The sequence below is a fragment of the Mirounga leonina genome, unplaced genomic scaffold (assembly GCF_011800145.1).
Source record: "Mirounga leonina isolate KUSES-001 unplaced genomic scaffold, KU_Mleo_1.0 Mir_127, whole genome shotgun sequence".
In the NCBI taxonomy this organism is placed as follows: Eukaryota; Metazoa; Chordata; class Mammalia; order Carnivora; family Phocidae; genus Mirounga; species Mirounga leonina.
The window spans coordinates 51701640-51727983 of NW_023270316.1; the positions used below are offsets into that span (position 1 = coordinate 51701640).

The 26344-nt window shown below is 39.8% G+C and overlaps 2 protein-coding genes across 12 annotated transcripts in view; one reads left to right on the forward strand and one right to left on the reverse strand.

Annotated features, from left to right (window-relative positions):
• MTRF1 (mitochondrial translation release factor 1) overlaps positions 1-26344 on the reverse strand; it is a 68362-nt gene that overhangs the window by 8219 nt on the left and 33799 nt on the right. For 7 of the 11 annotated variants that reach the window (XM_035003288.1, XM_035003289.1, XM_035003290.1 and 4 more), the window contains 3 exons: positions 21232-21404; positions 14541-14658; positions 1064-1200 (listed from right to left, as the gene is read on the reverse strand). In XM_035003288.1, the coding sequence (XP_034859179.1) occupies positions 1064-1200; positions 14541-14658; positions 21232-21404 (428 nt within the window). The remainder of the gene's footprint in view (positions 1-1063; positions 1201-14540; positions 14659-21231; positions 21405-26344) is intronic. The other 4 variants (XR_004678908.1, XM_035003294.1, XM_035003296.1 and 1 more) reach the window with 2 other exon arrangements.
• LOC118009382 (U6 snRNA-associated Sm-like protein LSm3) lies at positions 20338-20803 on the forward strand. Its single transcript, XM_035003298.1, has one exon. It carries the CDS (start codon positions 20422-20424, stop codon positions 20752-20754), a length of 333 nt encoding a protein of 110 aa, XP_034859189.1. The 5' UTR covers positions 20338-20421; the 3' UTR covers positions 20755-20803.

Here is a 26344-nt window from a genome sequence, read left to right on the forward strand (position 1 = left end):
ACAATAACATTTATTCATTTTGCGTAGCATTTATCTACATATTTGAATAAATAATACTAGACATTTATATAGTACAAAATTCAGAAAGTACAAAAGGTATATATAGTGGAAATAAATCTCTCTTTTACCCCCTGCCCCCACATCCCATCAGTAACAATCATCATTACCAGTTTTTTGCGGTGCCATTTACTTTTCACCCCAGAGTTTTAATAAAAAAGCATAGGTTTTTAAATAAAAAATCTGCAAATCCCTTAATTTCCAGGTAATTATTTTATTTTAACCTAATCTCTCAAAACAGTCGTGATACAAACACTGGAGGGAAACAACTGGGAAATAATTCTGAGTTTATGCATAGCTCATGTATTCATTTGCAAGCTGGCAGGTCTAAATTTAGCCATAATCAGTTAGTCCATGTGCATGAAATTATTGCTTATTTACAAATAAACCTGTTTCCCCCCTATGCTATAAGATATTCCCATTTGATCAAGAACAAATGCTACATTTTCTACATAAAATGATGACTTTGGGGCGCCTGGGTGGCTCAGATGGTTAAGCGTCTGCCTTCGGCTCAGGTCATGATCCCAGAGTCCTGGGATTGAGTCCCGCATCGGGCTCCCTGCTCTGTGGGAAGTCTGCTTCTCCCTCTGCCTCTCTCTCTCTCTCATGAATAAATAAATAAAATCTTTAAAAAAAAAATGATGACTTTGTGCAAAGGTATTATTATTATTATTTTTTTCTTTAAAGATTTTATTTATTTATTTGAGACAGAGAGAATGAGAGACAGAGAGCATGAGAGGGAGGAGGGTCAGAGGGAGAAGCAGACTCCCTGCCGAGCAGGGAGCTCGATGCGGGACTCGATCCCAGGACTCCAGGATCATGACCTGAGCCGAAGGCAGTCGCCCAACCAACTGAGCCACCCAGGCGCCCTATTATTTTTTATTTTAAGCAATCTTACACCCAACATGGGACTCAAACTCATGACCCCGAGATCAAGAATCACATGCTCTTCTGACTGAACCAGCCAGGGCCCCGCAGAAGTATTATTATGCTATATAAATCTTACCTGCAGTTTTCTAGTACTTTGTTGCTGACACCTGTCTTTCTCAATCATCTGCTGGTAGAGTCTAGCTCTCAACACACGCAAAGCTATTTCTTTATTTTTAATCTGTGATCGTTCTTGTTGGCATTCTACCACAAGCCCTGAAAAATAACAAGGATCAAAGGTAAACTGTAGCCTCCAGAAGCCAAATTAAGATAGAACTGAGATCTCAACGATATATCACAAAACTGGAAAAAAAAGATAGATCTCAGCAACATTTGAAAGGGGGAAAGGAGGGCGCCTGGGTGGCTCAGTTGGTTAAGCGACTGCCTTCGGCTCAGGTCATGGTCCCGGAGTCCTGGGATCGAGTCCCACATTGGGCTCCCGGCTCGGCAGGGAGCCTGCCTCTCCCTCTGACCCTCTCCCCTCTCGTGCTGTTTCTCTCTCTCTCTCTCTCAAATAAATAAATAAATAAAATCTTTAAAAAAAAAAAAAGAAAGGGGTAAAGGATAATCAGGAAAAGATCACAAAGGATTAAACACAATTCAGACTTAGCATACTTTAGAAACTATACCTGAATCATGCTAATAAAAGCAGTAGATGGCTATTTCGATTCTGAGATCTGAAGGAGATATTTCAGATGAGAAGACTGGAAGCAGTAGCATCTGCAGATGGTTACACATACTTTCACACCCACAGCTCTGCCTCTCCCTCCCAGCTCATTTGGACAGACAGCCCAACACAGAGTCCCACCGCACGCAGTGCTGCTCCATTCTCTGTTTTAGTCAAGGAGCACTCAGCTTTCCGCCCTTAAGCCACAAATTCGCACAGAGCTGATGTTTTAAAAATGACTTGATACAACCCTAGTGTCCATCAATAGATGAATGGATAGGGCCGCCTGGGGGGCTCAGTCGGTGAAGCGGCTGCCTTCGGCTCAGGCATGATCCCGGGGGCATCGGGCTCCCTGCTCAGCGGGGAGTCTGCCTCGCTTTCTCTCACTCTCTCTCTAGTAAATAAATAAAATCTTAAAAAAAAAATAGATGAATGGATAAAGAAGATACGGGGCGTGTGTATGTGTATAGATATATATTTATAAATGTATATATTTAGGAGTTGAGTTAAGATGGAGGAGTAGGGGGACCCTAAGCTTGCCTCATCCCTTGAACATAGCTTGATAAATATCAAATCATTTTGAACACCCAAGAAATTGATCTGAGGACTGAGAGCACAAACTGCATATCTACAGGTAGAAAAAACCATCTCATGGAAGGTAGGAGCTGTGGAGAGTTGATTTGGGGGAGAGAAAAGCTGGGGGTGCTGCGGAAGGGAGGGAGCCCTGATCATGGGGAGAGAAGTCGGGGGGGGGGGAGAGAGAGAGAAAAGCAGCAGGCAGGGGATTGCACAAAAACAAAACCTATTCCCCAAAACCAGTGACTGGGAAAAGGAGAGGGGCTGACTACTGCTAGTTTTTATAAGCAGCGAAGCCCGAAGTCTGAAGTTTTAGAAGCTCTTGCCATCGATGGGGTTGTGCCTGGCGGGCTTAGTGCTGCTCTGGTGGGAAAGGAGGGTGGAGACCTGGAAGTGGGAGGCGTGGTCTGAGGATCCCCTGGTCCCCTTTTTGGAGTGCATCTGGGAGCAGTGGCATGGCCTTTCTGGGGACAGAAGAACTAGTGGCGCCGAGGTGCGTCCCTGTTCCCTATGTAGGAACAGAGACACCGGCTGAGGGCAACAAACCTGGGTGCTGGCTTTTAGCTGCGCTTTACCATAAACCGCCGTGTGGTTGTGCGACTGCTTTTCTGGGACAAACCAGAACCAGCTAGTGTGGCGAGACCTTCCCCAAGAGGATCAGCGTGGGTCTGTGCCATGTGGATCCCTAAAATTTGGAGTTCTGAAACAGCCATGTGCCTGAGATAAAACACAGGAGTATTGTGCTGTCTAGTACGCAGACAGCTCAGATACAAACAGGGTGACGGCAGGGATCTGACGGAAGCCGGGGACACAAGAGGGGTGATGGTTTGCTCATCTGAAGAGTGCTGGTGCGAACTCCCTGCTCCAGGAGAGCGAGCAGGGCAAGGCCATTTTCTCCCTCGCCCATCAGCACTGACGGACTTCAGAGAGCAACACAGTGCCACCCAGTGGAGGCTGAAGCCACTTACACCAAGCTCACCAAGCTCACCAAGCTCACCAAGCTCTGGCCCCACCAAACCCTGGAGGTACATTTCCACTAGGGCAAATGGGCCTGCAGCATAGCAGGCCCCACCCTAGACCAGCACAGATCCTTTACAGGCACCAAGTCTACAGATCACAAAGTGCTGCAAAACTTCAGCTCTAGGGGAAATAGGATCTACCTTTTTTTTTTTTTTTAATTTTATTTATTTGACAGAGAGAGCACAAGCAGGGGGAGAGGGTGAGGGAGAGCAAGAAGCAGGCTCCCCGCTGAGCAGGGAGCCCGACGTGGGGCCCGATCCCAGGACCCCGGGATCATGACCTGAGCCAAAGGCAGATGCTTAACCAACTGAGCCACCCAGGTGCCCCTGGATCTAGCTGCTTATAACAAGCAGGCCAAAACACAGCTAGTTAAAACTTGCCACACACTGGACAAGGTCCAAACACCCCTCACTGCAGGCAAGGAGAAACTGCAGAGGACTGACCTGAGGGAAGGAGCAGACAAAACACAACAGCAGAGTGCACACTCTGAAACACCTCCTGAATCTCTAGGCCCAAGACAGTATAGGACCTCTTTTTTCTTGGGGGGGGGGGGGAACACCTCTTCTCAATATAGCCATTACTCTCAGGAGCAGGAATATAACAGGCTTTCCTAACAATCACAAAAAAACAGTGACCTAGACAAAATGACAAGACAAAAGAATTCACCCCAAAAGAAAGAACAGGAAGAAGTTATAGCCGGGATTTAATCAAAAGAGATAGAAGTAAGATGCCTGAATGAGAATTTAAAACAACAATTATAAGGATACTAGCAGGGCTTGAGAAAATCATAGAAGATACCAGAGAATCCCTTACTGCAGAGAGAAAAGAACTAAAAAACTAGTCAGGCCAAAGTAAAAAATGCTATAATCAAGATGCAAAATTGACTGGATGTGATGATAACAAGGATGGATAAGCACAGGATATAGATGTAGATGATAAAATTATGGAAAATAATGAAGCTGAAAAGAAGAGGGAAAGAAAAGTATTGGATCATGAATGTAGACTTAGGGAAATCAGTGACTCTTCAAAGCATAACATTCATATCATAGGAGTCCCAGAGAAGAAGAAAGAGAAAAAGGGGCAGGTTTATTTGAGCAAATTATAGCTGAAAACTTCCCTAATGTGGGGAAGGAAACAGACATCAAAATCCAAGAAGCACAGAAAATTCCTATTGAATTCAACAAAAGCTGGCTATCACCAAGACATATCACAGTCAAATTCACAAAATACACAGACAAGGAAAGAATCCTGAAAGCAGCAAGGGAAAAATGTCTTTAACCTATAAGGGAAGACATTTCAGGGTCCTAGCAGATCTATCCACAGAAACCTGGCAGGCCGGAAAGGACTCGCATGATATATTCAACATGCTGAATGGGAAAAATATGCAGCCAAGAATACTTTATCCAGCAAGGCTGCCATTCAGAATAGAAGGAGAGATAAAGAGTTTCCAAGACAAGCAAAAACTAAAGGAGTTTGTGACCACTAAACCAGCCCTGCACGAAACATTAAAGGGGATTCTTTGAGTGGGGGAAAAAAAAGACCAAAAGCAACAAAGACTAGAAAGGAAGACAGAACATCACCAGAAACACCAACTTTACAGGTAACACAATGGGCACTAAATTCATATGCATCAATAATCTGAATGTAAATGGACTAAATGCTCCAATCAGAAGACACAGGGTATTAGAATGGATAAAAAAATAAGACCCATCTATATGCTGCCTATAAGAGACTCATTTAATTAATTAATTTATATATTTTTTAAAGATTTTATTTTATTTCAGAAAGAGAGAGCAAGTGTGAGAGAGACCACAAGCAGGGAGGAGGGGCAGAGAGAGGGCGAGAAGCAGACTCCCCGCTGAGCAGGGAGCCCAATGTGGGACTCATCCCAGGACCCTGGGATAATGACCTGAGCTGAAGACAGATGCTTAACCAACTAAGCCACCCAGGCACCCTTTTTAAAAAAAAATTATTTTATTTACTTATTTGAGAGAAAGAACGAGAGAGAGAAGAAACTCATTTTAGACCTAAAGACACCTGTAGATTGAAAATGAGGGGATGGAGAACCATCTACTATCATGCTAACGGACATCAAAAGAAAGCCAGAGTACAAACTAAAGTTTAAACCAAAGACTGTAACAAGAGCTGAAGGAGGGCACTATATCAATAAAGGGGTCTATCCAACAAGAAAATCTAACAATTGTAAATATTTATGCTCCCAACTTGCAAGTACCCAAATATAAATCAGTGAACAACAAACATAAAGAAACTCACTGACAATAATACAATAATAGTACTTTAACACCCCACTCACAGCAATGGACATAGGCAGAAGATCAACAAGGAAACAAGGGCTTTGAATGACACACTGGACCAGATGGACTTAACAGATATATTCAGAACATTCCATCCTAAAGCAGCAGAATACACATTCTTTTTGAGTGCACATGGAACATTCTCCAGGATAGATCACATACTGGGTCACAAATCAGTCCTCAACAAGTACAAAGAGACTGAGACATACCATGCATAGTTTCTGACCACAATGCTATGAAACTTGAAGCCAACCACAAGAAAAAATTTGGACAGACCACAAATACATGTAGATTAAAGAACATCTTACATGAATGGGTTAACTAGGAAATTAAAGAAGACGTTAAAAAAAAATACATGGACGCAAATGAACATGAAAACATGAACATGACAGTCCAAAAACCTTTGGGATGCAGCAAAGGTGGTCCTAAGAAGGAAGTATATTGCAATACAGGCCTATCTCAAGAAGCAAGAAAAGTCTCAAATACACAACCTAACATTACACCTAAAGGAGCTACAAAAGGAACAGCAAATAAAGCCTAAAGCTAGCAGAAGAAGGGAAATAATAAAACTTAGAGCAGAAATAATCGATACTGAAGCAAACAAACAAAGAACAGTACAACAGATCAACGAAGCCAAGAGCTGGTTCTTTGTTTTTGTTTTTTTTTTTAAAGATTATTTATTTATTTATTTGACAGAGAGAGACAGACACAGTGAGAGAGGGAACACAAGCAGGGGGAGTGGGAGAGGGAGAAGCAGGCTTCCTGTGGAGCAGGGAGCCCGATGCAGGGCTCGATCCCAGGACCCTGGGACCATGACCTGAGCTGAAGGCAGATGCTTAACGGCTGAGGCACCCAGGCTCCCTAAGAGCTGGTTCTTCGAAAGAATTAATAAAATTGATAAGCCCCCACCTAGACTTATCAAAAAGAAAGGAGAAAGGACCCAAATAAATAAAATCATGAATGAAAGAGGAGAGATCACAAGCAACACCACAGAAATATAACCAATTACAAGGGAATATTATGAAAAATGATATGCCAATGAACTGGGCAATCTGGAAGAAATGGAAAAATTCCTAGAAACATACAAACTACCAAAACTGAAACAAGAAGCAGAAAATTTGAACAAACCTATAACCAGTAAAAAACTGAATCAGTAATCAAAAATCTCCCAACAAGGGGCACCTGGGTGGCTTAGTCAGTTAAGCATCTGCCTTCAGCTCAGGTTGTGATCCTGGGGTCCTGGGATTGAGCCCCACGTTGGGCTCCTTGCTCGGCAGGGAGCCTGCTTCTCCCTCTCCTTCTGCCCGTCTTCCCGCTCATGCTCGCTCTCTCTCTCTCAAATAAATAAATAAAAATCTTAAAAAAAAAAAAAAATCTCCCAACAAACAAGAGTCCAGGGCCAGATGGCTTCCCAGGGGAATCCTACCAGGCATTTAAAGAAGAATTAATACCTGTTCTTCTGAAAGTGTTCCAAAAAATAGAAATGGAAGGAAAACCTCCAAACTCATTCTATGAGGCCAGCATCAACTTGATCCCAAACCAGACAAAGACCCCACTAAAAAGGACAATTACAGGTCAATATCCCTGATGAACATGGATGCAAAAATTCTCTACAAGATACTAGCAAATTGATTCCAATAGTACATCAAAAGGATTATTCTCCACAACCAAGTGGGATTTATTCCTGGGCTGCAGGGGTAGTTCAATCTCCGCAAATCAATTAGGGTGATACACCACATTAATAAAAGAAAGGACAAGAACCATACGATCCTCTCAATAGATGCAGAAAAAAAGCATTTGACAAAATACAGCATCCATTCTTGATAAAAACCCTCAACAAAGAAGGTATAGAGGGAACATACCTCAACATCCTAAAAGCCATATATAAAAGACCCACAGCTAGTATCATCTTTGATGGGGAAAAACTGAGAGGTTTTCATCTATGGTCAGGAATAAGACAGGGATGTCCACTCTCACCATTAGCCTCAGCTCTGATCTTGATGAAGTCCCAATAGTTTATATATGAACTATTTAGCCTCAGCAGTCAGACAACAAAAAGAAATAAAAGGTATCCAAACAGCAAGGAAGAAGTTAAACTTCCACTATTTGCAGACAATGTTATACTCTTATGTAGAAAACCTGAAAGACTCTACCAAAAAATTGCTAGAACTGATACAGGAAAATTCAACAAAGTCACAGGATATAAAATCAATAATGCACAGAAATCTGTTTCATTTCTATACACCAGTAATGAAGCAGGAGAAAAAGAAATCAAGGAAGATTTCAAAAGAAATCAATCAAAAGAAATAAAAAATAAATTTACAAGTGCACCAAAAACCATAAGATACCTAGGAATAAACCTAACCAAAGAGGTAAAAGATGTGTACTCTGAAAACTATAGAACACTTATGAAAGAAATTGAAAAGGACACAAAGAAATGGAAAAACATTCCATGCTCATGGATTGGAAGAACAAAAATTGTTAAAATGTCTGTATTACCCAAAGCAATCTACACATTCAATGCAATCCCAATCAAAATAACACCAACATTTTTTTACAGAGCTAGAACAATCCTAAAATTTGTATGGAACCAGAAAAGACTCCAAATAGCCAGAGCAATCCTGAAAAAGAAAAGCAAAGCTGGAGGCATCACGATTCCAGACTTCAAGCTATATTACAAAGCTGTCATGAAGACAGTTAAGATACTGGCACAAAAACAGACACACATAGATCAATGGAACAGAGCAGGAAACCCAGAAATGGATCCACAACTATATGGTTAATTAATCTTCAACAAAGCAGTAAAGAATATCCAATGGAAAAAAAGAGTCTCTTCAACAAATGGTGTTGTGAAAACTGGACAGCCACATACAGAAGAATGAAACTGGATCCCTTTCTTACACCATACAGAAAAATAAGCTCAAAATGGATGAAAGACCTAAATGTGAGACAGAAAACCATCAAAATCCTAGAGAAGAACACAGGCAGCATCCTCTTTGACCTCAGTCATAGCAACTTCTTACTAGACACATCTCCAAAGGCAAGGGAAACAAAAGCATATATGAACTATTGGAACTTCATCAAGATAAAAAGCTTCTGTACAGCAAAGGAAATAGTCAACAGAACTAAAAGGCAGTCTATGGAATGGGAGAGGGTATTTGCAAATAACGTACCTGATAAAAGGTTAGTACCCAAAATCTATAAAGAACTTATCAAACTCAACACCCAAAAACCAAATAATCCAGTTAAGAAATGGGCAGAAGACACGAATAGGTATTTTTCCAAAGAAGACATCCAAATGGCCAAGAGATACATGAGAAGATGCTCAAAATCACTCATCATCAGGGAAATACAAATAAAAACCATTAGATAACATCTTACACCTGTGAGAATGGCTAAAATTAAGAAGAGGAAACAACAAATGTTGGCAAGGATGCGGAGAAAGGGGAACCCTCTGACACTGTTGGTTGGAATGCAAGCTGGTGCAGCCACTCTGGAAAACAGTATGGAAGTTCCTCAAAAAAGTTAAAAATAGAACTACCCTATGACCCAGCAATTGTACTACTAGGTATTTACCCAAAGAATACAAAAATACAGAGTGGAAGGGGTACATGCACCCCAATGTCTACAGCAGCAGTGTCCACAATAGGCAACCTATGGAAAGAGCTCAGATGTCCATCGACAGATGAATGGATAAAGAAGATGTGGTATATATATATATATATATATATATATATAACGGAATATTATTATTCAGCCATCAAAAAGAATGAAATCTTGCCATTTGCAACAATGTGGATGGAGCTAGAGTATTATGCTAAGCAAAATAAGTCAACCAGAGAAAGACAAATACCAGATGATTTCACTCTTGTGTTGAATTTAAGAAACAAAAGAGATGAACATATGGGAAGGGAAAAAAAAAAGAGAGGGATGCAAAGCATAAGAGACTCTTAATGATAGAGAACAAACTGAGGGTTGATGGAGGGAGGTGGGTGGGGGATGGGCTAAATGGGTGATGGGCATTAAGGAGGGCACTTGTGATGAGCACTGGGTGTTATATGTAAGTGATGAATTACTAAATTGTACTCCTGAAACCAATATTACACTATATCTTAACTAGAATGTAAATAAAAACTTGAAAAAGAAAAAAATGTATTTATATATATAATATATCCGTACTGGCATATTACCCAGCAGTAAAAAAAGAATTAAAAAAAGAATGAAATCTTGCCATTTGCAATAACATGGAATGTAGCGGGCATAATGGTAAGTGAAATGTTAGCTAGAGAAAGACAAATACCAATGATTTCATTCATATGTGGAATTTAAGAAACAAAACAAACACACAAAGAAATATGGAGATGAAAAAACAGACTCTTGGGCCGCCTGGGTGGCTCAGTCGTTAAGCGTCTGCCTTTGGCTCAGGTCATGATCCCAGGGTCCTGGGATCGAGCCCCACATCAGGCTCCCTGCTCGGCGGGAAGCCTGCTTCTCCCTCTACCACTCCCCCTGCTTGTGTTCCCTCTCTCAATGTGTCTCTCTCTGTCAAAAAAATAAATAAAATCTTTAAAAAAAACTCCAAAAAACCCAGACTCTTAAATATATAGAACGAAATGGTGGTTACCAGAGGGGAGGTAGGTGATGGGGATTAAGAGTACAGTTATTGTGATAATAAGAGGTGCCTCCTTCCTTTTGCTTTTCTTAGTAACATTTTCTTTTCTCTAGCTTAATTTATTATAAGAATGTAGTATATAGGGACGCGTGGGTGGCTCAGTCAGTTAAGCATCAGCCTTCGGCTCAGGTTATGATGCCAGAGTCCTGGGATTGAGTCCTGCATTGGGCTCCTTGCTCAGCGGGGAGCCTGCTTCTCCCTCTGCCTGCCTCTCTCTCTCTCAAAAAATAAATAAAATTTAAAAAAACTTAAAAAAAAGAATGCAGTATATAATACATGCAACACAAAATCTGTGTTAATCACTGTTTATGATATCGGTAAGGCTTCTTTCTGGTCAACGGTAGGCTATTAGTAGTTAAGTTTTGAGGTAATCAAAAGTTATTATGTGTATTTTTGACTGCAAGGGGTTGGAGGGTTTAGCACCCCTAATTTCCATGTTGTTCAAGGGTCAATATATAGATGTTGTATATATTGTTGTTGTGTATAGAAACCAATGAAAAGAAACTAAACTCTTTATAAGGAGGAGTTTAGAGTGAATGTTTCTCAGTTGTCCTGGCTCTAAATTCAGCTAATCCTACATCTAATCATACATGTTTTCGTTAGCCAACTCTGGATTTGGGTGGGTTTTGCCCACTGTGTAGCCCAGTTACTAGCCCAAATCTAGACCTGACATAGTGACCCTTGAAACTTCAGGCTGCACTGTTCTTAACTTTGCACCTACCACTCTAAAGGTCTATGTCCAATCCTGCTCTCAGGTACATTACAGGTGAAAAGTACTTTTCTTTCGAACCACAAAACCCAAAAACCATATTCACTTAGGCCAGCTGAACTGATATAGTGGCAACTATTTTGGTGGAGATTTAAAAAATTCCTATAAAATTCTACTGTCCCAAAACAAAACAAAATTCTACTTTCCAAATTATGTTTTCACCCTGTCTAAATAAGCTATGGTCTACACCTGCTAATACTTTCAGTAGGAACACCTAGGTTTCACCTCTATTAGTTTATTCTTTTTTTTAATTTTAATATCTTTTTATTTTAACCATCCAAGATATTATTATTGCTGTTTTATATAGTTTTTTATTTAATTATTAACATATAATGTATTATTTGTTTCAGGGGTACACGTCTGTGATTCATCAGTCTATTAGTTTACTCTTTTTTAAAGATTTTATTTATTTATTTGATAGAGACACAGCGAGAGAGGGAACACAAGCATGGGGAGTGGGAGAGGGAGAAGCACGCTTCCCGTGGAGCAGGGAGCCTGATGTGGGGCTTGATCCCAGGACCCTGGAATCATGACCTGAGCCAAAGGCAGACGCTTAATGGCTGGGCCACCCAGGTGCCCCATTAGTTTATTCTTGACTGCTTTATTGCAGCCACGTGGGCTGGGGCACTTGCTTTCATCTTCAGGCATTTGCCTGGAGCTGTCTTGGATCTGCTATTCTTTTTTCACCACCCAAAAGGATATGAAAATATTCATTTCAAGATGGCTAGACATTCATAAGCTTTCCTCCAAATTCCTCTTCTCAGCTGACCGGCAGTAAGCTTGGCTTATACATTGGCACTATTCCTATCCAGTGGCTCAGGTCAGAATTTTTAGCTTAAAACTCTTACCAGCTCAGTAATTTCCAAGAGAATCACTTAATCATATATTTTAATATACTTTCTATAGAGGAGTATTTAATCATTAAGTATTCCCTTAGGAACAGAGGATTAGGGTAGAGGGAGGTAATCTGAATAATAGAAGAGCTATTGAAATAAGATGCTAGGGTTGTTAAAAAACTCTAAAAGGGCTTTAAAAAAAAAAAGCTTTTCTCAGTGTTGTTTCAATACTCTATGGGAGATTCCAAAATTCCAGGTAGCAATTGGACCAAGTGGGTATTTAATATATATTTGCTAAAGAACTACATTTATTATTTAAAAGATTATCAATTATAAATGAAAACAAATATACCAAATTTTATTCTAAATAGCCCCTTTAAAAAAATGAACATCTCTGAACTTGAGAGGCATCTTACCCTCACTGGCATACGATAGCTTAATTGGTAGTGTTTTTTATATTTCTTCATAGTAACAAAATAGTGATGTGTCATTCAGTTAATGAGTTCTTAGATTAGATGAAATAAATTATACATAATCATAGGTTTAATAAAAATCCTGTAATCTTAAAAGTGCAAAATATGGAAGAATTAGGTATTATCCATAATCTACGATGATGAAGTAATACAGTGTAACAGTTACAGAGGCCCACTTTCACTAACTGGTAAGAAACTAAAAAGCTTGCTTTAAAGCACAAAATATTCATGTCTTCATCTTGATTTGATAAATTTTACAAAAAAAAAGTAACTTTTCCTTGAACAAACATTTAACCATACCCCTATGGTACTACTCTTCCAATGGTTGAAAAATGGAGTTCTATAGAAGCAGTGGGTTAGGAAAAAATGTGAGTCTTCAGAATCCATGTGCAAGAGGGTAATGGAAGAATGACCTATAGTTCTCACTTTGAAGTCTAGTAGGGACACAGTTCCCATTCTAAGGGTCGTGGAATGGACAGATTAGAGGAAAGGCTGAGTTTTCTTTGCAATAGATGCTGAAATCACGGTACACCTCAAAGTACACAGTTGACCCAAGAAATCACTTGCTCATAACAACATGGATTCAAAAAAGTCAGTAGGCCTTGTAATGCATTGCCTAAGGGAAGGTTTGAGGGTAAGTCCTAAGGCTTTTAAATCAAAGAACTAGATCTAAGTGGCTAAAAATTAATTTGGCACAAGGTAAGCTTGGCAACAAAAACATCGGTCATTTTTTGTAAAGTCAGTAATTTATGGCTGCACAAGGGTATAGGTTTTAAAATATTTTGGTTCGTTCTTGTCAGAATTTTTATCACTTTTACCTGACTTTTTCTCATTTTAATTTTTAATTCAGCTTCAGCTCATTATTACTATTCTGGACAATTTATAACAGAGAACAGTATCCCGCAATACAAGGCTGAGGTAAAGCACACTAAGTATCCAAAAATTTGTGGATTTCTTAGGTAAATTATGGTAAGTTACAAAGATTATCACCTCATTTTTGGTGAAAAAGGATATTATGAGAGCCTAATCTTCATCTACTACATTAAGATGTCAGTATGTATGTAATCTTATAACTAATGGATCAGAAGAGCATGATCTGCCTAATATGAGGTAATTACCAGAAAAAATAGCTAAGAGTTTAAACTGGCTGCCTGTGGGTAATGGGGCTTTAGGGGCAAGGAAGGAGGGAGAGGGAGGAAAGAGAGGGGCAAGGAGTTGCTGGTTTTTGTTAGAGGACTTTCCCACTGGCCTTTAAAACCATTTAATATTTAATAACATAAAAAATAATTTTAAAAGGGAAAGAAATTTTAAAAGCTTAAAATTTAGTTTAAAATCTGAAAAATGGGGGCACTTGGGTGGCTCAGTCAGTTAAGCGTCTGCCTTCAGCTTGGGTCGTGATCCCAGGGTCCTGGGATCGAGCCCCACGTCGGGCTCCCTGCTCAGCAGGGAGTCTGCTTCTTTCTCTCCCTCTTCTCTCCTCCTTGCTCTTGCTCTCTCTATCTCTCTCAAATAAATAAATAAAATTAAAATAAAATAAATAAAATCTGAAAAATGATAGAAGTATTTAAAATCACAGTAAGGGCTGCAAAACTACCTCAGAGTATACCAAAATTACCAATATTCAAAATAACAGCATTAATGCAACACGGAACAGTGGATCTAGTGGTCAGTCTGTAAGAGGACAGAAGCTCCACTGCAGGTGCATGTCCAGGACTGTTTTCGTGTTTGTTTTTAGGCTGGGGCACCTCTGGTTGCTCACCGCTGTCCAGTATACCTGGGCAGCTTCTCTGAATAGGTCCACTCAGTGTCTGCATCCTTTAAGAGAGGTGCCTTTTCCAAACAGAAGTGGAATATGAACACATTGGGGACTGCAGACCCACGACTCCAGTGTCACCTTTTAAAGGGTTTGTGCAAGAAACAAGACACTAACATAAAACTATTTTCTTCTCAATGTTGAATAGTTTTTTTTTTTTTTTTAAGATTTTATTTATTTGACAGAGAGAGACACAGCAAGAGAGGGAACACAAGCAGGGGGAGTGGGAGAGGGAGAAGCAGGCTTCCCGCCAAGCAGGGAGCCCGATGCGGGGCTCGATCCCAGGACCCTGGGATCATGACCTGAGCCGAAAGCAGACGCTTAACGACTGAACCACCCAGGTACCCTCAATGTTGAATAGTTTTATAAGACGTAAAAACAGGTCCAAAGTACAAAAGCAAACAGACTTGATTACCTGTGGGGATATGGACAAGTCTGACAGCGCTATCAGTTGTATTAACATGCTGCCCTCCTGCTCCTTTGGCTCGAAATGTATCTATTCGCAAATCCTTGGGGTCCACCTTCACATCTACCTAGAACAAAAGGGACAATGGAAGTCAATTCTACACTCAACAAACTTTTTTTTTTTAAAGATTTTTATAATTTATTTGTCAGAGAGAGAGAGCACAAGCAGGGGGAGTGGCAGGCAGAGGGAGAAGCAGGCTCCCCGCTGAGCAGGGAGCGGTGTGGGATGCAATTCCAGGACCCTGGGATCATGACCTGAGCCGAAGGCAGACGCTTAACTGACTGAGCCACCCAGGCATCCCAACAAATACTTCAATACTAAATTTATTTCAAGATTTTTCGAATAAACTGTGCTGTTTTGTTCTAAGTCATAGCCATTAGACTAAGAAATAGCTTCTACCAATGAAAGAACCGTAAACTCCCTATTCCAATGGATGCTATTTTTTGATGCTATAAGATCATTGAGCTATGCAATCTTTCAAGTTTCATCATCCATCATCCCACAAAGCCACAGGATAGAAAATATACTCTCTCTCTCTATATATATATGTATATGTGTATGTGTGTGTGTGTGTATAATGTATACATTATTCCCCAATTCTGTATCTGCAAATTCACCTACTTTATTTGTTCCTCAAAATCAATTATTGCAGCATTTTCACAATTACTAGCGAACAGGTGCAGGGCAGCAAAAAATCCAAGGTGCACATTCCCAGCTGACGTCCAACAAGGTGACAGTTTGCTTTCTTTTTTCAGTCTGATCAGAGAATGAAGACAAGAGGGGACAGAGCAGCATAGTACAAGAAGCTCTGGCTCTTGGGTCAGCTGGATGGGGTGTGAACCCTAGTTCTGGCATCTGGTAGTGAAGTGGCCTCAGGTAAGTCACCTAAACACTTCTGAACCTCATTTTCTCTTTGTAAAATAAAGAAAATAGAATCTATTCTAAGTAACTAGGATGGGTTACTTTTTTCAGTTTTAAAATTTTATTTATTTATTTGGATAGGTCACTTTTAAGATCTACCTGCGATACATAGATACAGAAATATATATAGGTATATAAACATATGTATACCTGAGTATGCACACACACACACACACACATATTTCCCCTAGGGGAAATGATAGTTCAGTATTTGCTAAATCAGTGTTCGCTGAGTCTTTACAGAACATAACCACTGTGAACAGTGAGAACCGACTATTAGTGGGACTGAATGGAGGCATCCAAAAAGATATGTTCACATTCTAACTACTAGAACATTATTTGGAAAAAGAGTTGTTACAGCTGTAATTGAGTTCAGATGAGATCATCCTGGATTATTCACATAGGCCCTAAATCCAATGAGAAGTGTCCTCAGACAGCCAGAGGAGAGATAAGAGGAAATGAACATGTGCATTCAGAGTTATACAGCTTCAAGCCAACGGACACCTGGAGACACCAGAAACTGGGAGAGTCAAGGGAGCATTCCCCACCAGAAGCTTTGGAGGGAGCACAGCCCTGGCGATACCTTGAATTTGGACTCCTGGCCTCTAGAACTGTGAGACAATAAATTTTTACTGTTTTAAGCCCCTATGTTTGTGGCAATTTGTTACACACACACACACACACACACACACGGTTACAAAATACACTGTTTTTCAGGGGAGAACTAACATCTTATTTCACAGTTATCATTCATTCCTATGAATGACAGATAGCAAGTGTGACTCTTCTCTTTGTAAAGCACAGTAATAACAGGGTCAGCTTTAGAATCCAATATACAACGTGGTTATTCTTTTGTTTCCTCTAAAATGAGCACTATACTGTGAAGAAAAAGATTATGCAGCTTTTGTTAAAATATGCCAGTGTCGGCTACCTTAAAATTTCAATAGACACTAAAGAGATCAAGAGCAATTTCCCATTTTTTGTGGTTTCAGTATATTAAAGTTATATAGCAAATATATGTATATTATATGTCATATTCTCCCAAATGTTATCGAAACTATCTAATGACTGTTGGGAAATTCTCAACAAAGAAACAGTGACTTAATAATATAAAATAATTTTAAATGTCAATTAAGAGAATAATAAGACTTTGCTCTTTTATGAAAATCAAACTCCACCACATGGGTTTAATTTTCAAGAACATGAAGAGAATAAGGGGATGGGTGAGAACAGTGGAAGGAATAAAGAGGGAAGCAAGACAACCCAATAGCTTTGATTTCTGAGTGACATAAATGTTTCCATACACCAAAAATGAAATTAGATAAAAGAAGAAGGAAAATTCAAATCCTAATATTCAATAGGAAAAGAAAACCTATGAATCAAAATATTTACCATAATGATATCATAATCACATAGAAAAACACTATTTCAGATGGTCTTTGAACATCGTGTTCTGACTATGCTTTCTTGGTGGACTACATTCTAAGTACAGAAATCAATCTTAAACATTACCCAGTAGTTTACTAAGTAATCTTATTTTATTTTATTTTTTTTACTAAGTAATTTTAAAACAGATTATTTATTTATATATGCTATATAATAAGGAAAAAAGTAAATATATTAATGTGATTAAGAAATAAAATTTTTGGGGCGCCTGGGTGGCTCAGTTGTTACGCGTCTGCCTTCGGCTCAGGTCGTGGTCCCGGGGTCCTGGGATCGAGCCCCGCATCGGGCTCCCTGCCCAGCGGGGAGCCTGCTTCTCCCTCTCCCACTCCCCCTGCTTGTGTTCCCTCTCTCGCTGTGTCTCCCTCTGTCAAATAAATAAATGAAATCTTTGAAAAAAAAAGAAATAAAATTTTTACTCTAAGCGGAAAGAGATATAAATACAAAATGCAAGATGGTGAGGGGGGAAAAACTTCCCGTAATGTTAAGTCTGAGTTGGTAATCATAATTTGAACCAGTGATTTAAAATGATATGTATCTCATAGGGGCGCCTGGGTGGCTCAGTTGGTTAAGCGACTGCCTTCAGCTCAGGTCATGATCCCAGGGTCCTGGGATCGAGTCCCACATTGGGCTCCCGGCTCAGCGGGGAGCCTGCTTCTCCCTCTGACCCTCTCCCCTCTCATGCTGTTTCTCTCCTGCTCACTCTCTAATAAATAAATAAATAAATAATCTTTAAAAAAATAAAATAAAATAAAATAAAATGATATGTATCTCCTAGCTCTGTCCACTGAAGAATCTAAATATAAGCACACTTTAGTAATAATGAGCACACCTAGGACCTAGATCTTGATTTTTGGGTACATTTCTCACCAAAAGAAATGAGATCTGACTCCAAGTCTGAGGCACAAAAGCAGAAGGTGGGCTTAGGATATCTAATTATACCAGAAAGCAAGGATGTGCTCAAAAATTGATGGGGTCATTGCAAAAGGGACTGCCCTCAAAAGGCTACTACTGGCCAAATCAGGGACAAGGTTGAACATCAAAAACAGTAGTGATTCTAACTCACAGAATTTAAAAAACAAATGTGTAAGTCTATAATGAGGTCAACAGATGGAACAATATTGAGTTTATGATGAGGTAAAATAAAAGAGAAAGCAAGCAAGAAGGAAGGAGGAGAGAAGGTAGCAGGGAGGAAAGTTCTTGACAGAAAAGAATGCCAGTTAATAAACATAGAAGAAATGACAGAGTTACAAAATCACCATCTTCCACCCCCAACGAAATAACTGATTCAGGCAAAAAAGATCACTAATGGATGTTTAGATCGTGGAAACAGGTTATATGTGGAAACAGGCTATATGTACCCTCGGGATTACACAGTAACTGCAAAGACAAAAATATACTTTTACAATGGAGACAGTTTTTTGGTCACCATGTTTAAACTAATCTTCACTAAATCTGATATTATGTGCCTTCTGATAAATGCAACTTGAATATGACTACACCTATAAGTATTCTTGCTCAAAATGTGTGACCTGAATGCGATACAGGAACAAGTTAAAGAGTACCAGGAGGAAACAAATGAATCCAAAATGTGGGATACCTTACAAGACAAAGGCTCCAGACTCTTCAAATAATTAATGTCATTAAAAAAAAAAGGTTGAGGGGCACCTGGGTGGCTCTGCCGGTTGAGCATCCAACTCCTGATTTTGGCTCAGGTCATGATCTCAGGGTCATGGGAGCGAGCCCTGCATCAGACTCCACGCTCAGTGGGGAGTCTGAGTTCTATAATCCGGCTTTAGTAAATTATTGAGCCCAAGGAGGGGGTTGTGGAAACCTCTCAATTCATAGCCACTTGGTCAGAAACACAGGTGAGAACCTGGACTTGTGACTGGCCTCTGAAGTGGGAGGGGAGGAAGTCTTGTGAGGCCCAGCTCTTAGCCTGTGGGGTCTGATGCTATTCCCCAGTAGATGGTGTCAGATTTGAGTTGAATTGTAGGACATCTACTTGGTGTCCACACACAACTGAAGAACTTGCTTGGTGAGAGAAAAAACTTGACACATTTAGAGTGGAGAAGTATTCTGTGAGTAGACAGAAGCACAGGAGTTTTTCCTAGACAATAATATTACAGACTTATGGTTGATTTTCACAGATAATGGTGTTTTTTTCCAAATAATTTTTCAATCTTATTATTGATATTATAACAAAGGTCTCCAATCTATTGGTTCCTGGGAATAAGCGCATTTAAATCCTATAGAAAAATTATGGGGTTGGGGCACTTGGGTGGCAGAGTTGGCTAAGTGTCCAACTCTTGATTTCGGCTCAAGTCATGATCTCAGCATTGTGAGATCAAGCCTCACGTTGGGTTCTGCACTGGGTATAGAGTCTGCTTAAGATTCTCTCTCTCTCCCTCTCCCTCTGCTCTTACCCACCCCCTAAAAAAAAAAAAGAAAAATTATGGGGTTGGAGGTATTATACCCATTTTACTTATTTATTTTTTTTAAGTTTTAAGTTCCAGTTAAGATATAATGTAGTATTAGTTTCAGTAGAATTTTGTGATTCATCACTTACATACAACACCCACTGCTCATCATACAAGTGCCCTCCTTAATGCTCATCACCCACTTAGCCCACTCCCCATCCACCTCCCCTCCAGCAACCCTCAGTTTGTTCTCTGTAGTTAATAGTCTCTTTTAAAGAATGGTTTGTCTCTCTCTCTTTCTCACTATGTTCATGTTTTGTTTCTTAAGCTCTACATATGAGTGAAATCATATGGTATTTGTCTTTCTCTGACTGACTTCTTTCACTTAGCATAATACTCTCTAGCTCCATCTATGTCGTTGCAAATGGCAAGATTTCATTCTTTTTGATGGCTGAGTAATATTCCATTGTGTATATACACCATGACTTCTTTACCTGTTCATCAGTTGATGGACAGATAATGGTATTGTTTAGGTAGAAGAATGTCCTATTCTTAGGAGATGTGAAGTTGAAGATTTGAGGGATAAAGTCGCACAGTGTCTGCTATAGTCTTTAGTTATTTAAACAAACGTATATATACACACACATATAGGAATCCAGCAAATGTGGCAAAATGTAAACAGCTGTTGACTCCAGGTGGAAGTTATATAAGTTTTTAGTGTGGTATTCTATTTTCTGTATGTTTAAAATAAAATTTTAAAAAGTTAGGAAAAAAAAAAATAGGCAATATGGCTGTATTCAATAAGATATAGACCCCATACAGATATTCTATCATTGACTCCAACATATTATCTGTGGAAATCATATTTTTCTTAAGATAAAACTTAAGCAACAACATTTTAAAAGCTTTGTGAATTCTATTTTATGAAGAGAATAGATTTCTATTTAAACAAACAAAATAAAATATCTTGGTCAGGCATAAGAAGGGTAAACTGTGGAAGAGTTAAGAACTTCCTAGTAGAGGGGAAAGGGCGCAGGGTTTGAAACATGGCAGACAACGTGGACCAGCAACAAACTACCAACACTGTAGAAGAGCCCCTGGATCTCATCAGCCTCAGCCTGGATGAGCGAATTTATGTGAAAATGAGAAATGACAGAGAGCTTCGAGGCAGATTACATGCTTATGATCAGCATTTAAATATATTGGGAGATGTGGAAGAAACTGTGACTACTATAGAAATTGATGAGAACCTGAATACAGCCATATTGCCTATATTTTTATACGAAGAGATATATAAATCAACAAAACGGAATATTCCAATGCTTTTTGTCCAGGGAGATGGTGTTGTACTAGTTGCCCCTCCATTAAGAGTTGGCTGAAACAAAGAATTTATCATGTATGGAATATAGGAGCTTTTGTATAATTGCCTCTTTAAATGTAGAAGACATTCAAAAGAGAAACCTGCGTAAATTTTGATATTAAGAAATGACCAAGGATTCTTCCACTCCAGAAATGAGTTGATTTGCGGATAACTCAAAATTTCTTAAGCTAAAGGGCATTTTAATTTTTTCCCAACCCTTTCAATAAATGTGATCACCAAGATGCAGAACTCTTTTTTTCAGGAATTGATTTGTTCTGTTGTTTTCTCAGACAATTTCTGATTTTTTCCCTTTAAATTAAATTTGATGTTTCCTTTTTTGGAAAAAAAAAAAAAAAAAAAAGAATTTCCTAGTAGAGACTGCGAAGTTCAATGGGGAACCCCGAAAATCAGTAAATCAGTTTGCTAGAAGCTAAGCCTTCTGAGCACAACCCCCATTAAGTCAGAGTAAGTTTTCAATGCCTCCGGGTGAGGTTACCTCATCTGGTTGAGGGAGGACAATAACGGACATGGTTCCTGTGTGAATGCGCTGCATCCTTGACGACAGGCCCACTTCAGGGATTCGCTGAACTCGGTGAATCCCACCTTCATACTTCAGATGCTTATAGACACTGTCACCAGAAATTCGGGCAGCTGCGTGATGCAGCCCACCTAGGAACATAAAATCCTAAAATGTTAATGAACTAATTTGAAAGGGATCTGGATTTTAAATACCTTTAATCTCAGGCCTGAATGCAAGTATAGAGCCAAAGATGAGAACATAAAGTAGGTACAAAACTGTATTTTCCCAATGTCAATATATTCATATATAAAAGGAAATATACCAAAACATTATTTATGCTTATCTCTGGGGAACAAAATAACAGTGTATTTTTTGTTTTATTTTTTATACTTTTTTTGTCTCTAAATTTTCTGTAAACAAATTTTTTTTTTTTTTAATAAAAAAAACTACTAGAAGAAAAATACTGGGACAGTTTCTGTATTGAACTGCCCTCTGTAATCTTAGGCTGATATGGTGCCTATATAAAAGAATGCTCAATAATGTAACAAGTTAATAATGATGGATAACTCTGTAAGTCCTCCCAAGTTTTCAAGAATCTATTGAAATTTACTCTTGCTTATCTGTGGAGTGTGAAGATAAGCCCCCCAAAATCTTAATGCCTAGGCTAGTCTCTTATTGGACATATTTTTTTAAAAAACGTTTTATTATAAAATAACATACAGACATAAAAAAACCCACATGAATCAAATGGTTTAATGACCACAAGATCAAGAAAAAGAACTTTGCCAGTCACCCAAAAGCTCTCCCATATGCCCCTTCCCAGTTATAATCCTCTCCCTTTCTCACAAGTAACTATGATTCTTTTATTCCTTTGTTAAAATTTTATTACCTAAATCTGCTACAGTTTAGTTTTGTCCATTTAAAAAAGTTTGACGTCCTCTTTTTTTTAAGTTTATTTACTTATTTATTTTAAGTAATCTCTACATCCAATGTGGGGCTCGAACTCATGACCCCAATATCAAAAGTCACATGAACTTCCAACTGAGTCAGCCAGGTGCCCCCTAAAGTCTGATGTCTTTTAAATCTCTTTATCTTTACGTTCATCACCCATTTCTTTTGTTGCCTGCAAATCATCTCTTGAGGAACATGGATGTTGACCTGTAAAATTTCCCACAGTATGAATTTGCTGACTGCATACTCCTGGTGCAATTAATTGAACCTGTTCTTCTGCCCTCTGTACTGGCTACGATTTGGCAGATGGATCCAGAGACTGGATCAGACACCAGCTTGAGCTCCTTGGCAAGACTACAGGAGGCACATAATGACTGTTTTCTTTCTTTTTATAGTCTTGGCAGTCTTTGATGTTTAATGTATCATGGGTTATAAAATGGTAATAGTCTAATTCTATAATTTCTTTGTCACGTATTATTAGCTAAAATACATTTATAAAGAGACATTTCCCCTTGTCTACTAGTTGATTACCCTGTGCTAGAGTTACACAGGAAAGGCAGGATAAATGTTTGATTCTGTTCCTTTACCCGTTTTACCAATATACGTATTTTATAATATAATGAATTAGGGTTATTTAATCATCTGAAGATGACTAATTATTTTTAAAATATCATTATAAATTCAAAGATTTGAATACATCTAGCATGTTTAAACCAATTGCAATTATTATGATTGAAGCTCAACTTATCCATCTTTGGCTACAGCAGGCGCCTCTTCAAGTTAATTTCTGAGTTCTTTTTGACACGCCTCTTGTTACGGTATAACAAAATATTCCAGGATTATCCTGAACTTTTCTTGCCTCAGACCTGAAATCAGTGATCTCTCCAAGAAGTCTTGGTTCCTTTCAGAGAGAAATAATAGTTCAATTTTTTTGCCCCTCCCCCACTCACGTGCTCTCTTTCTTTAAAATAAACACATCTTAAAAAATAAAAATTCAAGATCCCTAAGCTCAGAGTTCCTCTCATATAATGAAACCTACTGCATAGGCAGGTATCGTCTGGCCTTTGAGTTGCCTTGTAGGACTTGGGGCTCATGCAACCAGCAGAAAAATGCTGATATTCTGGTTACTGTTTCTATGAGGAATAAACTGTCCTCCACCTCTGACCCATGAAACTGTGGCATGCTAACTTGTTAGCTTGTAGGCAGGGTAAAATCTCAAACCATTTGCAGTTCTGGACAATTGATACTTCCGGTATAAATTCAAGATGACGGCTTCTTCTCTATCACCCTTGTCTTCTATACCAAGAATCTTGGTTCTCAGCGACAGGCAAGATACTACAATTAGAATATCTCGTAACTACTCATCTACTTTACCTGTAGTACACATACAAAAGTCTCCGAATAACAATACGAGTTCTGCCACAATATGATCACTAAAAACATTAAAACTTTTTTACATATGCTTTTCCTGTTCTTCCCCCGTTTTTCAAATGGCTGTACTCTATACTGTCGAGCTTATAGTTGTTACATACTGTATTCTTCCCTCTTACTACCTCGTTCTACAGGTAGCCACATATTTCATGCTTTCCCCTACTCCTTATGTCAGTACTTCATATTTTAGCTGTCTAACGTCCTGTTTTCCAGTAGATTCCTCAGAAAGGGACCATGGGAAAAGTGTGTCCTGAATTCTTGCATATTGGTAAGTTTGTACCCTTGTACTCATAAGTCAGTTTTGCTGCTTATAAAACCCTTAACTCAGATTTCCTTTCCTTGAGTTAACTATGCTGCTACTACCGTGGCCATGTTCCTAATGTGCTTCTAATGAAGACTCAGTGCTGTGATGTCAGAGCTAACCCACTTGGTTTCTAAAGTCAGCATGGTGGGGCCCTGGGGGCTCAGTCGGTGCAGTGTCTGACTCTTGGTTTCGACGCAGGTCGTGATCTCATAGGTCATGAGATCGAGCTCTGCGTCGGGCCCTGAGCTCAGCGGGGAGTCTGCTTCTCTCCCTCTCCTCTGCCCCGCCTCCCACTCACACACACTTGCTCTCTCTTCCTTTCTCGAATAAATCAATCTTTGAGGAAAAAAAATAAAGTCAGCATAGTGGATAAAAATTGGGCATAGTTTTATTTTATTTTTTTAAAGATTTTATTTATTTGACAGAGACAGACACAGCAAGAGAGGGAACACAAGCAGGGGGAGTGGGAGAGGGAGGAGCAGGCTCCCCTCTGACCAGGGCACCTGATGTGGGGCTCAATCCCAGGACCCTGGGATCATGACCTGAGCCTAAGGCAGACGCTTAACGACTGAGCCACCCAGGCACCCCTGGGCATAGTTTTAAATTACCCTAGAAAATACCTTAGATAAGTACCTTATCAGAGATTGACCTACTGTCTCTTAAAAAGTCCAACCCAGGGATGCCTGGGTGGCTCAGTCGGTTAAGCGTCTGCCTTCGGCTCAGGTCATGATCCCAGGGTCCTGGGATCGAGCCCCACATTGGGCTCCCTGCTCAGTGGGGTGCCTGCCTCTTCCTCTCTCTCTGCAGCTCCCCCTGCTTGTGCTCTTTCCTTCTCTGTCAAATAAATGGAATCTTTAAAAAAAAGTAAGTCCAACACAGCTGGTCTTCCTCCAGTGGTGGAACAGATTACTGTTTATCTTCTTGAATACCAGATAAAGAAGCTGACAAGCATTTAGGGTCAGACGACGTGAAAAATGTAATTGTTTACCATTCATACTCAGTATAGTAAGATGGGTTAATTATGAAAAATACCCAGAAACTGAGACAGAGTGAGGCGAACAACAATTAAAATTTTCCATCTCGCAATCATTCTGTACTTTTAAAATGATTCCCCTCACCCCCTTTACCGACTTCATGTGGAGGATGCATATTTGAATTTATATGACCTGAAAGGAGAAGGCTGCAGCTTTACTGTAGAGATTACTAGAGCCAATCTTAGGCTGCCTGGGTTCAAATTTAAGCTCTTCTTCCTAGTTGTGTATCCACAGGCAAGTTACTTCATTTGTTCATGCCTTGGTTTCCTTTTCTGTAAATGGGAATCCTAACTAGGGCTACAGCACTGCACATCTGAATGAAAAGCCATTCATACTGCAGATCATGTGAGTAGGGTTTCAAGGCACGTGTAAGCACACGACACAGCCCTGAATTCAACCTCCATTCCTCCAAGGGTTGTTGGGAGGAATGACTGAGATAAACACTCGTATTTAGCAGTGTTGACATTTACCATCAGTAGGTATCAGTAGTAACTGGAACTATATCATTGGCTCTCCTGGACCAGCTCGATATCCTGTGGAAGAGGATGACAATCAAGATCCCTGTAAATTAGGGCGCCTGGGTGGCTCAGTTGGTTAAGCGACTGCCTTCGGCTCAGGTCATGATCCTGGAGTCCCTGGATCGAGTCCCGCATCGGGCTCCTTGCTCAGCGAGGAGTCCGCTTCTCCCTCTGACCTTCCTCCTTCTCATGCTCTCTCTCTCTCTCACATTCTCTCTCTCAAATAAATAAATAAAATCTTAAAAAAAAAAAAAAAAGATCCCTGTAAATTAAATTACGATGTACGGCAGGAGAGCTGATAGACCTCTGAGGTAGAGGACAGTGAGGTGCACTGCTGGCCTTGCTAGCTGAAAGAAAGCTGCCTATGGTGGTCCTCACTGACAGGTACGGAGAAAAAAAGCATTTGTCAGATCAAGAGCTGCATACCAGGTGCCAGGGGGTGTGAATTGCTCAAGCAATGAAACCACATCTCGTACAGCAGCTGTACCAGTTGAATGGGGATGTGGTAGGAATCACTAACTTTGCATCTTTCAAGTCCTCGATGGTGGCATTTATCTCTGCAATCTCTCCAGGAAGGCAGTATTGCTTTTGGTTTCTATTTTCCTGGGTAGAGGCAGCTCTACTGGCTATTTGGCCTTTCTCACCATAATAGTCATCACTCCACAGGTCAGAGGAAGAACATGGGGAATCTGCCTGCTGCTGATTGTATCTGTTCCAATTATGTATCCAGAACTGGGGAAAACACCACAGGATGGGTTTGGGAGCCCAGTGGGCCCACTGTGAGTGGGACCTGAGCTAAAACTCTATTCATCACCTGACCTCCACAAGCCCCTTCTCCAACGGATGGCCAC